At 42.4% G+C, this 15,822-nt stretch overlaps 1 protein-coding gene across 1 annotated transcript in view; it reads right to left on the reverse strand.

Annotated features, from left to right (window-relative positions):
* The window catches only part of Srek1 (splicing regulatory glutamic acid and lysine rich protein 1), a 41,383-nt gene extending 26,018 nt beyond the window's left edge, over window positions 1-15,365 (reverse strand). Inside the window, exons 1-2 of the mRNA XM_045138928.1 lie at window positions 15,107-15,365; window positions 1,440-1,573 (exon numbers count right to left, since the gene is read on the reverse strand). Of these exons, the coding sequence (XP_044994863.1) occupies window positions 1,440-1,573; window positions 15,107-15,273 (301 nt within the window). The 5' untranslated portion in view covers window positions 15,274-15,365. The remainder of the gene's footprint in view (window positions 1-1,439; window positions 1,574-15,106) is intronic.
* Window positions 15,366-15,822: the final 457 nt, after the last annotated feature.

Here is a 15,822-nt window from a genome sequence, read left to right on the forward strand (position 1 = left end):
ACTTCAGTATAAAGTATGGAAAAATACTTTTTTCCTCCCCTAGTTCATTCTCTTAATTTTTTAGCTCACTTTTAAACATCAGCTAAGATTATATTTAGCAAATAGTTAACCTTCATTTTTATTTTCTCTATCTACTCTAAACACAGACATAGGAAATGTTTTCAAAGTTATCATTTTTTAAAATTCAGAATGTCCTGTTCTATGACTTCAAAGCTGCCAGTCTGACATCACTGTGTCTTACAATGCTCTCAACTGTCTAAAACAAGCATTCAGAAATCAGAAAACCCAGAAAGTACAGCAAACTTCTTATGATACCCTAAGTTTTTAGTGTTAACCAAGTAACTACAAGAGATTGTAAAAATTACTTATGAAACCCATTAAACTGTCAGTTTTCATGATATAAATTTACCAGAAAAATAACTATTTCCATGGACATTTAAATTTATAACTCAATTTTACCATCCATGAATACATGCCAATCAGTGCTCTAAATGAGTTATATACCAGAATTGTCAAAATTCAGCAGAAATTATATGTGAGCAGCTCTGGAAAAAAGTTATCAATGCTGGGCATGGTGGAGCTGCCTTTAATCCCAGCCCTCGGGAGGTAGAGGTAGGAGGATCGCTGTGAGTTCAAGGCTACCCTGAGATTACATAGTGAATTCCAGGTCAGCCTGGACTAGAGCAAGACCCTACCTCGAAGAAAAATAAAAAAAAAGAAAAAAATTTTTCATAACGTTAGCTCTTAAAACAGTTTAAGTCCCAAAATTTAAGCAACTATATGACCTCTGGCCCTGCTCCTATCTTTGGCAGCTGTTTCCTTAATGGGGGCTTTAAATTTTTCTTTCCATGATTTTTTTTCAATTACCCTCCCCCTAGGAAGTAAATAAGGCAAAAATATTCCAGTACCATAGCAATTAATTACACTAAAAATGAAACAAAAGTTTCAGAGTAAAAATTAAGATGAATTATTTTAAGAGGATATATGGAAAATGAACTTAATTGCCTTCTAATAAATATAAATATCACAACCCCAATGTGGCAAAACATATACATACAGTTTTTTCTTTGGAAAATTATTAAAAAACTGTATCTATGGGTATATGCTTACTTACGTATCATAACTCTAGGATTTTTATTTCAGAAAGTTTCTTTTTACTATCTGCAGATTGACTAGAGAAGCCAAATACCTTGTAAATATTTTAAATATTAACTTGTAAAATCTCAACTATATATATAATAAATGACTACTTCCATTTAACTTTCTATTACATTCTTTTATTCTCCAATTTTCATTCATGTTTTCACAAACATAAGCATAAGTGTTTACACACACTGACATTAAGAGTATTGTATACTTGCTAATTTCTAGGACAGCCAAAAGGCTATAGTAACAGACAGAACAGAGATTAATATAGGAAAAGCATGTGAGATACCAACCTTCTGCACAAGGAACAACTATCAGAGCTCTGTCAATAAAAACCGTGTTAGTTAGATGCTGGGCCACACCAACACTTGATGGGTCACGAAACTTAATATAACATACTTTGGAGGAAAAAGCAAGAGGTGTATTGCTGCAAGACAAAAAGAAAAACAATTGGATCAATAAACATTTGCTTGGTTGTATTATTTTCATTTAAATTTCATTCTTTCTTACGTATTTACATAATCTTAACTAAGCACAACTTGTGTAATTTTTTTTGCTAGAGATGATTAACAAATGTGATTTTCCAGACAAGATTTTATTTATTTACTTATGTATTTAAGAGATAGAGAAAAAGGCAGATAGAGAACAGGTATGCCAGGGCCTCCAGCCACTGCAAACAAACTGTAGATGCATATGCCACCTTGTGCATATAGCTTAAGAGGGTACTGGGAAATCAAGCCTTAAACCACGGTCTTTAGGCATCACAGGTAAGTGCTTAAATGCTAAGCCATCCCACCAGCCCCCAGACAAGGTTTTTACAAACAAAACTTTACATCATTTATTTTGCAAAACAGGAGAGTGTAGTCCAACTGATTCAATTCCATCTAGGCAAATGTACAGTAACAAAGGAACCAGTACATTGAAAGGTGCTTGTCTGTAATATGATCTGATCTTGTTAGATTGCAAAACATACTACTTCTTGGGCAACCCCCATATCAATCTATCTCATTAAAGTTCACAACTGCATTTGCCAGGAAAAAAACATCCAAATGAAATAAATAACAAATCTACAGCACAAATGGACAATATACAAGAATAGTTAGTAACTTACTCTGGTTTACAAATCAGGTCTGGAAAGTGAACACAATCTCAAAACTATTAAAAAGCTATTTTAGGATTTAAAATCCAGTATCTCATTCCTAACCTCAAGGGATCAAAATACATGTCTTACATGCATAAGGCTTAGGGTCCAACCCAGCATACCCCTCCCACTCACACAGGCACAAAGCATACACAGTTGTTCTTTACTTATTAGTTCTACAACCGTTTTAAAAGCCAGGTGTGGTGCTGCATGCATGCCCTTAATCCCAGTACTTGGAGGCAGAGGCTGGAAGATCACCATGAGTTCGAGGCCACCCTGAGACTACATAGTGAATTCCAGGTCAGCCTGGACTAGAGTGAAACTCTACCTCAAAAAAAAAAAAAAAAAAAAAAAAGCCTTTCTATAATTCCTCAAACATAGCAACGAATATATCTTTAAATGTAGACCCATTATAAACACACTTGCAATGGTTAAATTTAGATACAGTTATGCTATTAGCCAAATAGCATGATACAATGTATTCACAGCCAGGTGTGGTGGTGCACACCTTTAGTCCCAAAGAAAAGTCTTCATGAACTGTCACAGAAGTAAACGCCCTGTCCAGATTTAACTCTCTACCTTTACATTATCCTGTCTCCAACTCAGGACTGTCCTGACCTCTTAACTCACAGATCCAAGGGCCTGCTAAATATTAATCACACACTGGTGCACTCCTGATTCACGAAGATCAACATACATTCACTACCCTCCTTCCTTCAGCCTTGCCCTGTTCCCTATATTTCCTATCTTAGTTAAAAATGCCCATCAATTTCTCTAGTCTGATAGCTTGGAGTCATCAGTGTGTGTCACCTGTGCTGCTCACCAAAGATTTCCAAAGATCAAAGTACTCAGTAAAATTCCATTTTTCTGCTTCTTAAACTTAGGTATGGCCATGTAATTTGCTTTGGTCCATTAAATATGAGCAGAACCCATATGCCTACTCGGTAATTCTGAAGACGCTTTATAATCACTAGCTGGTTCTTTTCCTCTGCCAAAGTAGCCAGCAATGTTCAAGAAATCTGCTTCAGGAAAATGGATGGATCTGGAAAGGATTACACTAAGTGAGGTAACCCAGGCTCAGAAAGCCAAACATCACATGCTCTCTCTCATATGTGGATCCTGGCTACAGATAACTGGACTTCTCTGTGAGCAGGAAAAAAACTCAGTAGCAAAGGCCAGTAAGCTAGAAAAGAGATATAAAGGGAAGAGAAAGGAAGGGAGGGGACACTTAATAGGATGGCATTGTATATATGTAAATAGAATAATAGATTAATGGGGATTTAAAAAAAAAGCCCAAGTGAGGTCAAGGGAAGAGATTGGATAAAGGAAAGGTAGAAGGAGGGCTAATCAAAATTTAAGAGGAAGCCGGGCATGGTGGGGCATGCCTTTAATCCCAGCCCTTGGGGAGGAAGAGGTAGGAGAATTGCCGTGAGTTCGAGGTCACCCTGAGACTCCATAGTGAATTCCAGGTCAGCCTGGGCCAGAGTGAGACCCTACCTCGAAAACCCAGAAAAAAAAAAAATTTAAGAGGATATAAATAAATCATATGGAAACCTAATTTTTTGGACAATGGAACACTCAGGAACCATAGATTGTTGCTAGAAAATTTTCAGTGCCAGGGATGGGATACCTTCCAGTGAGTTGTTGGCCAGGGAGGTCCCTGATGCTCCCAAAACATTATACACCATTGGCGAGGCCCCTTGGTTTCCCACTAGGAATAGATGGTAAGGCCCTATTGCTGACGACTCCACATACTTGGGCTGCAAGGCCACTGCGAAATCCTGCTGCAGCTGAGCTGATAACCTCCTACATGTATGTAGAGCAGCTGACAGAAAGCTGGAAGAAGCCAATCTGCATGTAGTTCAATGGGAGAAAGAGAAAACACCAGTGAAGATACTCAACAGTGGACACTGCAAGCCTTAAATTTTGCCAGACAGGACAAATGAGCCAAAGGGTGCAATAGTGACACGTCTGTCATGATGGAAACCAACTGCCCTCTAATTGGACTGGAGGCCTGCTCCAGGGAGGGAATACATCCCTGATACTGAAAACCTACAACAGGGGTAGTCATGAGCCTAAGGGTATAACATCTGCTGCTGTCTGGCTAAATGTACATACTATGCTTATCAAACTTCCCAGTAAACACTACTCTTAATGTTCATACCCATATATTAATGCTACTCTCACTTTTGGTAGAGAACCCTCCCTTTTCAGGGGGCAGTGACCCTGGGATGACTCAGAAGGCATCATGATGCTGGGAAAAAGTGACAGGAGTCCTCAGCACTGCAATATCTCTGTCACACCTTCCAAGGCTCAGGATCTATTGCAGAAGAGGTGGCAGAAAGAGTGTAAAAGCCAAAGGAAGGGTAGGACTCCTTACAGCATGCTCCCCCCCGCCAAACACAAATGGCCTGGATATCCATGACCTCACAGTGACTGACACTACCTGCACATCATAATAGGAGGGAAAGATCATGACATCAAAATCAAAGGGAGAGTGATTGAGAGGAGGAGGGGATATGATGGAGAATGGAGTTTCAAAGGGGAAAGTGGGGGTAGGGAGGGCATTAACATGGGACATTGCTTACAATCATGGAAGTTGTTAATAAAAACAAAAACAAATAAAAATAAATAAAAGAAGAAATCTGTTTCAGCCCAGAGAACCCATGAGCAGAGCTCCCCATCCCACCAAGTTAGTGTAAGAAATAATGGGTCAAAGTGAGGATTTATTTGCGTTGTTTCTGACCAAATACATCATCCTTGATCCTACCAGCCTCCTCAGCCAAATGGTCATTTGTCCTCCTGAGACATCTCCCAACTACTTGTCACATTATCTTTCAGAATCCTCATTGCTGATACCTTAATTCAGGCCATGTGTGAGTCTCACCTGGATTATTACAATGGCTTTTCACACTTGGCCCAATTTCAATCCCTTCTTAATACTCTTCCACAAAAGTTGCCAGAGTGCTCAATTCTTAACTTCTAAATGGTATCACATCACTCCACAGATTAAAAGTTCCTCAAAGGTACCCTTATATTCCCGTTCCTTCTTCACCTAGTCACACAAGCACTATGGTCTGGGTACCTGTTGTTGGTTAGGGAATTAGATGCTCTCCCTCTGTGAATACTACTACATTTCTTCAAGATGAGAGTTCCAAATGCTGTGTGCACCATCCTGAAATAGCATTGTGATTAGTGAGGTACCCCTCCACCAGGGCAGCATAGATAGCCCATGAAGCTTCAGCACAACCATTAGCACAATTTCTTTATATGAAAGCCTCATTATATCAAAATGTTTCCTTGGCCACAAGGGATTAAGCACCTGTCACAAGAGCCCATTTAACTGGCTGATCAACAAGCTATAATTTGGGTAGTCAGGCTTAAACAAGCAAATGAGCTCAAACAATGAAGATTCCTCTGCTGGGAGGGAAAGCAGCATGTGTTGGATAATGAGGGAGCACAGACCATGCCTACAAAGACATGGTAGACACACTGACAACCAAGGAGACTGACAGAGTCACCTTGACTGCCAACACCTGCCACCCAGTCCCACTTCCCATTCAACCTGGCTCTTCTGTAGTCACTCTGGCACTGAGTCTTCAATTTATCAATATCTTTTTAATAAACAATGTTGCTTCTACATGAGATTACATGGGAACAGCTTCTATCCTTTTGCAACTGGATACACAAATCTGATTACAATGACCTACTAAAACCCTAGCAATCTAGCCTCAAAAATCTTCAAGAGGACCCGGGCGTGGTGGCACACGCCTTTAATCCCAGCACTTGGGAGGCAGAGGTAGGAGAATCACCATGATTTCGAGGCCACCCTGAGACTACATGGTGAATTCCGGATCAGCCTGGGTTACAGTGAGATCCTACCTCAAAAAAGCAATATATATATTTTTTTCAAGAGCCTGCCAAGGCATTACTTAACAGCTATACTTCCTGAGAGACCCTTCTGTGAAAGGAGGAGAACCTGAGTGAGTCATCCTAACTTATGATTACCCCATTCCAGATGGCCCCAGTTAAAGTTCATTTCATTTTAAATTTGATATCTACAGGCAAAGTAACTCAGCTTAATTTGTAAAGGCTCCACAGACCTGAGATGCCCAGGAACTGAACAGTGAGTCATGGAGCACAGTGAAGGTGCACTGGCTTCACAGCTTTCAGCAGGCGCATTTCTGTAGTGCCTGTATGATGGGGAGCAGGAGCTCTTCCACTGAGCCACACACACCCTCGGCTCTTAAGCCGTTTCCTTAGTCTCCATCTCCTATCACCTTTATTGAAACAAAGCCCAACTTTACACTTACTTTATAAAAACGGAAATAACTGAGCTTTTCAATAGTAGCAACTTAAAAAAATGTATTTGCTGGGCTGGAGAGATGGCATAGTAGTTAAGTCGCTTGCCTGAAAAGTCTAAAGATCCATGTTCAACTCCCCAGATCCCACGTAAGCCAGGTATACAACATGGCATGTGTCTTAAGCTCAATTGCAGTGGCTGGTGGCCCCGGCATGCCAATTCTCATTCCCCCTTTCTCTCTCTCTCTCTCTCTCTTTCTCTCTCACTCTCTCTCACACACACACACACAAACACAAAATAAAAAAACAAATGTACTTATTCATGTGAGTATGGCCATGACAGGGCCTCTTGCTATTGCAAATGAGCTGCAGACACATGCACCATTTTGTGCATCTGGCTGTACATGGATACTGGGTAATCAGTCCCAGGCCAGTAGGCTTTACAAGTAAGAGCTTTAAACCACTGAGCCATCTCTCCAGCCCCTATGAGAAGTGACTTTTATTTTTAAAATTACAATACTAAAATATACCCTGAGACTACATAGTGAATTCCAGGTCAACCTGGCCTAGAGTGAGACCCTACCTTGAAAAAAAAAAAAAAGACTAAAATATAAAGCAGCAGCAAGCCTTCATACAGATGGCATATCCCTAAAATGTCTTTATCAGTTATATTTACAAATTTCATCTAAACTAACAGATTTGCTTTATTTTGGCCTCGAAATCATACTGATCCTCCTACCTCTGCCTCCTGAGTGCTGGGATTAAAGGCATGTGCCACCATGCACAGCACTTATTTTGAAATACTAGGATTCAAAATTAGGTCCTCACACATTAGGCAAGTACTCTACCACTAAACACCAAACCACACATCTGACTTCTAGGTTTAGCATTTTAAATAAAAATTTTAAAAATATGTTTACTTATTTGCAAGCAGAGAGAGAGGAGAAAGACAGAAAGAATGGGCACACTAGGACCTCCAGCCACTGCAAATGAACTACAGAAGCATGCACCACTTTGTGCATTGGGCTTTACTTGGGTACGGAGGAATTGAACTCATGTCGTGAGGCTTTGTAGCCACGTGCCTTAACTGCTGAGCCTTCTCTCCAGCCAATAATTTATTTTTAATTTTATGTGTATGCATGTGTGTAGGTCAAGCAAGAGGACAGCTTTTAGGTCAATCCCCACCATTCCATCTTTTAAGGTGTCGTTTCTTTCAGTCTCACTCTGCTGTTCTTCACTGCCCTGGCCTCAAGCTGCCCAGCAGAGTCTCTGGTCTCTACCTCCCTTCTCGGAATCAGAGTGCTGAGACTAGAGATGTCTGGCACAGGTTTTTTTTTTTTTTTTTGGTTTTTCAAGGTAGCATCTCACTCTAGCTCAGGGTGACCTGGAATTCGCTTTGCATTCTCTGGGTGGCCTCGAACACTAGGCAATCCTCTTACTTCTGCCTCCCCCAAGTGCTGGGATTAAAGGCATGCAGCACGCCAGGCTACAGATTTTGACGTTTTTATGGCAGGTTTGAGCAGTGAATGCCTTATCCACTGAGCCATCACCGCACCCTAAATGTAGAGTTTGAGGAATGAACTTGGATACACAGGCTTGAGTGGTGAATACCTTATCCACTTATCCACCCTACTAAAATCTAATTTGAACCTACAGTTTTTGCTGTCATTGTTGGTTTGAGACAGGGTCCCATGATGTACAGAATGGCTTTGAACTCACTCACTACCTCACCTTCAGACTTCCAAGTGGAATTTCACATGTACCACCACACCTCATGATGTTCAGGTTTTTAAAAAATATTTTTATGTATTTGCAAGCAGAGAGCAATGAAGAGAAGAGACCCAAGCTGGGCATGGTGGAACATATCTTTAATCCCAGCACTCCAGAGGCAGAGGTAGGAGGATCAATGTGAGTTCGAGGCCACCCTGAGACTACATAGTGAATTCCAGGTCAGCCTGAGCTAGAGTGAGACCCTACCTCAACCCCCCCCCAAAATGAGAGAGAGAGACAAAAGAATGGGCACACCAGGGCCTCTAGCCACTGTAAACAAACTGCAGATGCAGTGCCACTTTGCGCATCTGGCTTTACATGGGTACTGGGGTATCAAACCCAGGTCATCAGGCTACCGAGGCAAACACCTTAACTGCTGAGCTCTCCCTCCAGCCCCTGATGTACAGTATTAATTCTTAACAAGATTCATGTTCCATTTTGTCTAAGCGCTGGCCTCCAACAAAAGTAGCAATAGCTAAATTCAGCAGATATGGTATGACCTCATTTATTGGGTCAACTTTTGTTTCTGTATAAAGTCTTACTGAGTTTTAAGTGGAAACATCAAAAGAGCCAAATTCTGTAAATCTGGGGCCTGAACTGGACATTTTGTTTTTTCATTTAATTAGTTATAATCTTTCCAAAAGCCAATATTGTTAGTGGTGTGTCCAATATTTTATTAGTATGCCTCCTTTAAAGATCTATGAAAACCCAGGCCCAGAGAGCCAAGCGCCACATGTTCTCTCTCATATGGATCCTAGCTACAGATGATTGGGCTTCTGCGTGAGAATGAAAATACTTAGTAGCAGAGGCCAGTAAGTTAAGAAGGAGACATAAAGGGAAGAGAAAGGAAGGGAGGAGGGTACTTAATAGGTTGATATTGTATATATGGAAGTACAATGATTGAGATGGGGAGGTAATATGATGGAGAATGGAATTTCAAAGGGTAAAGTGTGGGGGGGGGGAATTACCATGGGATTTTTTTTATAATCATACAAAATGCTAATAAAATTTTTTTAAAAAAGATCTATGAAAAAGAATACAATCTAAGCCAGGCGTGGTGGGGCACACCTTCAATCCCAGCACTTGAGAGGCAAAGGTAGGAGGATCACCATGAGTTCAAGACCACCCTAAGATTACATAGTGAATTCCAGGTCAGCATTGGCTACAGCAAGACCCTACTTCCCTCCAAAAAAAAAAAAAAAAATATATATATATATACACACACACACACACACACACACACACACACACACACATATGTATGTATGTATGTATATATAACCTAAAACACAGGCAAAAATATTTTATATATAAAATTACTATCCCATGAAACATTCCTTTCTTCTCCTGTTAAGACTTCCTCATTAACTGTTCACAATGCCAGTAGGCCTACCAGTCACTGCTGAGAATATTTCCAAGTTTATTCTTTCATTTTTAATAAAAAATAAGGGTCGCCAATATGTAATAGAATTTCAAAACCACACAAGACATAGCATAGTATTTAAATATTATTCTAAAGCACAGTAATACAAAAGATGCTCGATACAGATGAGGGACAAGGTCTACCCCGAGAGGATGAGTCCTTTCATCACTGTTTCATTACAATGAGCACATATGCAGGACCACAGGAAAGCACAAGCAAACGAAAAGAGTCGGACAGGGCACTGTACCACAGATGTTTCTTTGTGTCTGTTCTCCTTAAGAAGGCTATAATGGTTTGGGTATGAAGAATCCCACAAAAAGGCTTGATCTTCATGCTGGCATCAACAACCTGACAGGATCACAAAGGTGCTAACTTCATCAATGCAACAATGCAGTCAAGAGTCCACAGCTGAGCGCGCTCTCAGGAGGTCAGGCCTGGCTGGAGAAGGCAGGTCACTAGGGGTACCTCTGAAGAGTTAGCCTTGTCCCTAGGTCCTTCCCTCTTTGCCTTCTTGTCACAATTAAGTGAGCCACTTTCTCTTACAGTTTTCCACCATTATTTCTGCTTGCTATAAGCCTGAACGCATTAGAGCCAGTGAATCAAAGGCTGAAACCATGAATTCATGAGCCAAAATAACATTTCTTTTCTGTTTACTTTGGCTGTTTTGCCACAGCAACAAAAAGTAACAGAGGGCTGGGAGATAGCCAACTGCTTGCAAAGCCTAAAGGCCCCGGTGTGATGCAGAGTGGTGCATGCAATGGCAGGAGGCCCTGACACATCCCTTCTCCCTCTCTGTGCTTGCTTAATATAAAGAAATTTCTGAAAAGTAACAAAGCAGGGCTGGATGAGATGGTTTAGCGGTTAAGGCACTTGTTTGCAAAGCCTAAGAATCCATGTTCAACTCTCTAGGTCCCAAGTAAGCCAGATGCACTACATGACACAATCGCACAAGGTGGCGCTCATATATGGAGTTCAATTATAGTGGCTGCAGGCCCTGGCAGAGCAATTCTCATACTCATTCATTCATATTCATATTCATTTTCTCCCCCACCCCCTCTCCCTCCCTCTCCCCCTCATTCTATGTATGTATATGTGTGTGTGTGTGTGTGTGTGTGTGTGTGTGTGTGTATATATATATATATATATATATATATACATATCTAACTATCTATCTATCTATCTCACATTTTTAAAAAGGCCAGTATGCTGGGCTTGCCTCATAAAAAAAGTAACAAAGTAGCTGTATTATTCCAGTACTTTTGTTGAACAAAGTAAGCTTAAGTAATTGACACTTCTTTGACCTTTGAACTTATCAGAGAAGCAAGAAACCAGCAAACAAGAAAAACTGTACAGGTACAATCTCCAGTATTAGAAACAGGATTACCCTTTCATAGTTTGTCACTTGTAGGAGGGAGGGTACATGGGAACATGCACAGTGCAGAAAGTCCTGATTGATGTGCTTATTACACTGTTTACTCTGTAAAACTGTCCTTAATATAAGGTCAAGGTACTGCTGATGTCATTGTGGAAAAGAAAACCTCCATAAAGGCAACAGTACCCTGCCGTAAGAATGAGGCTCAAATACTACACATGGGAAAGTAGGGAATTCTGTTTGGCTTATATAATTAATGCCATGATTTTGCCATGTATTAGTTTGCTCTACTTTAATGCAAAGTAACTCCATGTTTAGACAAAGAGCTTTAGACTTGAAAAATATATTTTTTCATTTTTTTACCAGCAGAGAGGGAGACAGACAAAATGGGTGTGCCAGGGTCTTCTGCCACTACAAACGAACTCCAGATGTTTATACCTCTTGGTGATCTGGTACATGGGTACTGGAGAATTTAACCCAGCTCTTTAGGCTTTTCAGGAAGGCTTAACCTTAACTCCTGAGCCATTTCTCCAGCCCAACTCTTAACTTTTAGCTCCCAGGTAATAAGTCTTTTGGTAGAAAAGAAACCGAGTTTCCCTGAGGTCAGTCCTAAAGTGGTAGAGCCTTTAAGCCTACTCCTCTTTAGGCGTCAGGCCATCCCAACCCAAATTTCAGCCCTAACAATGGCATTATGTTGGGAATGAAGAAAATCCTGTGACATATTTCTTTTAATGAAGACATCCTACCGGGCGTGGTAGCACACGCCTTTAATCCCAGCACTCAGGGGGCAGAGGTAGGAGGATCGCCATGAGTTTGAGGCCACCCTGAGACTCCACAGTGAATTCCAGGTCAGCCTGGGCTAGAGTGAGACCCTGGAGTTCATCTGCAGTGACTGGAGGTCCTGGAGTGCCCATTCCCTCCCCCTCTTTCTTTCTCTCAAACAAATAAAATATAACAACAAACAAGGGCTAGAGAAATGGCTTAGCAGTTAAGGTGCTTGCCTGTGAAGCCTAAGGCACCCACATAAGCCAGATGCACAAGGTGTCGCATGCATCTGGAGCTTATTTGCATTGGCTAGAGGCCCTGGTACACTCATATTCATTCATATTCTCTCTCTCTCTCTCTCTCTCAGTAAATAAATATTTTTTAAAAAAACAAACAAAGCTGGATATGTTGGCACACACCTTTAATCCCAGCACTAGGGAGGCAGAGGTAGGGAGGATCGCCATGAGTTCAAGGCCACCCTGAGGCTACATAGTACATTCCAGGCCAGCCTGGGCTACAGCAAAACCCTACCTCGAAAGAAAAAAAAAAAAAAAGAAAGAAAGAAAAAGGATGGTTGAGTAATTAGAAGATGGCTAAAAACATATTCAAAACTTAAATAAGATATTTAAAGGCTACATAGTGAATTCCAGGTCAGCCCGGGCTACAGTGAGGCCCTACCTCCAAAAAACAACAAAATTAAATAAGATATTCAAAATGACATTGCCAGGATTAATCAGTCAAATTGTATATGCATGCACTTAAGACAATATTCTTGTAAAAAAATGTATTTTGAGCTGGGTGTGGTGGCGCATGCCTTTAATCTGAGCATTCGGGAGGCAGAGGTAGGAGGATAGCCATGAGTTCAAGGCTACTCTGAGACTACATAATTCCAGGTCAGCCTGAGGTGGAGTTAGACCCTATCTGCACAAATCAAAAAAAGAAAGTAATTTGCTTGAATCTCATCAAGACAAAACAATCTCTAGAAACTGAGATTATAGGCAATTCCACAAGACAAAATGTCAATGTCCTCTAAGCAATTTATTTATTGATTTATTTGAGAGCGACAGACAGAGAAAGAGCATAATGGGCGCACCAGGGCCTCCAGCCGCTGCAAACGAACTCCAGACGTGTGTGCCCCCTTGGGCATCTGGCTAACATGGGTCCTGGGGAATCGAGCCTTGAACTGGGGGGTCCTTAGGCTTCACAGGCAAGCGCTTAACTGCTAAGCCATCTCTCCAGCCCTCATTTAAGCATTTTTAAAGGTAAAGGAGAGGTCTGTTCTAGATCACTAAAGGTAATACATGGTCTCTGAAGACACAGCAGATACAAAAAGGCATTCTTAGACAAGTGAAGAAATCCCAAAAATCAACTAACAACATATGAAGGGAAACACTGTTGAGATAAGCATTCAATGTATTATCTCAATTTTTCTGTATGCATTAAAAAAAGTAAAAAGAGGTAAGTAACATTTAAATATCCAAACACATAAAACTTGTATTAACATGCAATGGCATTGTATCTACTTACAGAAATTAAATAGTTCTATATTCATCACTATGAAATAAGTCAATTAAATGCAAAATCTTAAATTTTTTGAGGGGGGTTGGGGGAGGGATTTCAAGGTAGGGTCTCACTCTAGCCCAGGCTGACTTGGAACTCAGTGATCTTCCCACCTCTGCCTGAGATCAAAGACATGCGCCACTCCACTAGGCTCAACTTTTTTTAATGGACAACCTTTATACATATACACAATGTATCCTGATCATAATCCCTCCCACCACCTTGCTTTTCCCTCTCTCCCAACACCTCCTCCACTGAATCCGTCTCTTCTCTCCATCTAATCCTGGTCAACTACATTCCCTTTTTTCCAAAAGTCTTTGACGTTAATGACCAAAATACTGTAAATAAAAAAACTTATGAGGGCAAGAATGCTAAGAACATGAAACCATGATTAGATAATATTGCATATGGGAATTTACTATTTTAAAATACACTACTTGGGAAGTGATCGCGACATGCAGATGCCAGTTAAGATCTGGACTTAGGGCCGGGCATGGTGGCGCACGCCTTTAATCCAGCCACTCAGGTGGCAGAGGTAGGAAGACTGCCGTGAGTTCGAGGCCACCCTAAGTCTACATAGTGAATTCCAGGTCAGCCTGACCTAGAGCAAGACCCTACCTCAAAATAAATAAATAAATAAATAAATAACCAGCCAGGCATGGTGTCGCACGCCTTTAATCCCAGCACTCGGGAGGCAGGAGGATCACCATAAATTCAAAGTACCCTGAGACTACATAGTGAATCCCAGGTCAGCCTGAGCCAAAGTGAGACCCTACCTCGAAAAAACAACAAAAAACGAAAAATCTGGACTTCAGAGACAGCAACGCACTAATTCGTACTTTTTGTTTGTTTTCCAAGGTAGGGTCTCACTCTAGGTCTAGGCTAGGCTGACCAGAATTCACTATGTAGTCTCACGGTGGCCTCGAACTCAAAGCGATTCTCCGACCTCTCTGCCTCCAGAGTGCTGAGGTTAAAGGCGTGCACCAACACGCCAGGCCTCATTCATACTTTTTGAACGCTCTGGGTCTGGACGATCTTTTTAGGAGGAACGTTTTTTTAAGCTGTTGCCAGAGAGGCGAATGGACGACATCTTCAATTTTAAGAATGTGATTGGGCTCGGTTTTGTTTTTTTTTAAAGGGATGCTAACAGTCTGAAGTCACCTTGGAGCACAAAAACAGCCCTATTTCCATCTAGTCGCGAGCTGCAGGCAATCCCTCGCCGGAACTAACTGCACGACACCAAGACTTGAGTGAGTATGCTTCTTCTTGCATTCTGCACGATGTTCAGAGCACAAACCAGGCATTTACCATTCCGTGGCCATCTTAAGTTCGGGAAGGAAAACAAGGGATGCGGAATGGGAAAACACTGAATTCGAAGGCCGGGAACCGGCCACGAGTACAGAAGGCACGAGGAAAAAGAAGCTAGTGATTTCTTTGTAAGGCTTTCGGTGCAGAGACTAAACCTCCGAAAGCTCGACGAGGTGGAGAGCTTGGGCCCAGCGGGCCTCGCCAGGTGCCCTCATCAAACATGGCGGCGACGGCGCCGCGCACGCGCGCTCCTCGGAGTAGCGGAGGCCCCCAAGGCGCCCGCGCCCCTCCCCCTCCCCAGCCGAGCTGCAGCACTTACTCCGGCGGGTACAGCCTCAGCTCCTCGATTTCTCCTAAGAAGGAAAAAAGCGTCCTCATCTGTTCGCTGGTCACCGCCGACGACAGGTTCGTCACCTGAATCACCGCCGTAGGGATAAGGCCGAAGCCTAAACCCAAGCCGAAGCCGCCGCCGCCGCCGCTGTTCATCCCGATTCCGCTGCCTTCCCGCCTCCCGCCCCCCTCCCCAACCAACGTCTACGACGAAGACGACGACGACGCGTCAGCGAACGAGCCGGGGAAGAGCGGCGGGCACGCGCGGCGGCGCGAGAGGAGCGCGCTCCCACGAGCCAATGCACTGCGCCGGGCAGGTCTAGCCTCCTTCCGCGCAACTCGCATGCTCTCGGGGCGGCTGGGGCCTGGGGAGCCGACTGCGCAGGCGCCGGGCTCTCCGGAAGTGTCGCCCTGGCAACGCGGCCGACCCGGGGCCCTGGCTGAGGCCTGCTCTGCGCGAGGCCTCCTTTGGGGCCGTGGCGATCGCTTCTTTTACTGGAGGTGGATGTGTGTGCGTCTTGGAAAATGCTTACCGAGTTCTAGTGTCATTTTTAAAATATATTTTATTTATTTATTTATTTGAGAGAGGAAGAGAATGGGTGCTTCAGGGCCTCCAGTCACTGCAATGCGCCCCAGACGCATGCACCTCTTTGTGCGTCTGGCTTACCTGGGTACTGGGGAATCGAACCAGAATCATTTGGCTTT

Source organism: Jaculus jaculus, chromosome 20 (genome assembly GCF_020740685.1).
Source record: "Jaculus jaculus isolate mJacJac1 chromosome 20, mJacJac1.mat.Y.cur, whole genome shotgun sequence".
Lineage (NCBI taxonomy): Eukaryota > Metazoa > Chordata > Mammalia > Rodentia > Dipodidae > Jaculus > Jaculus jaculus.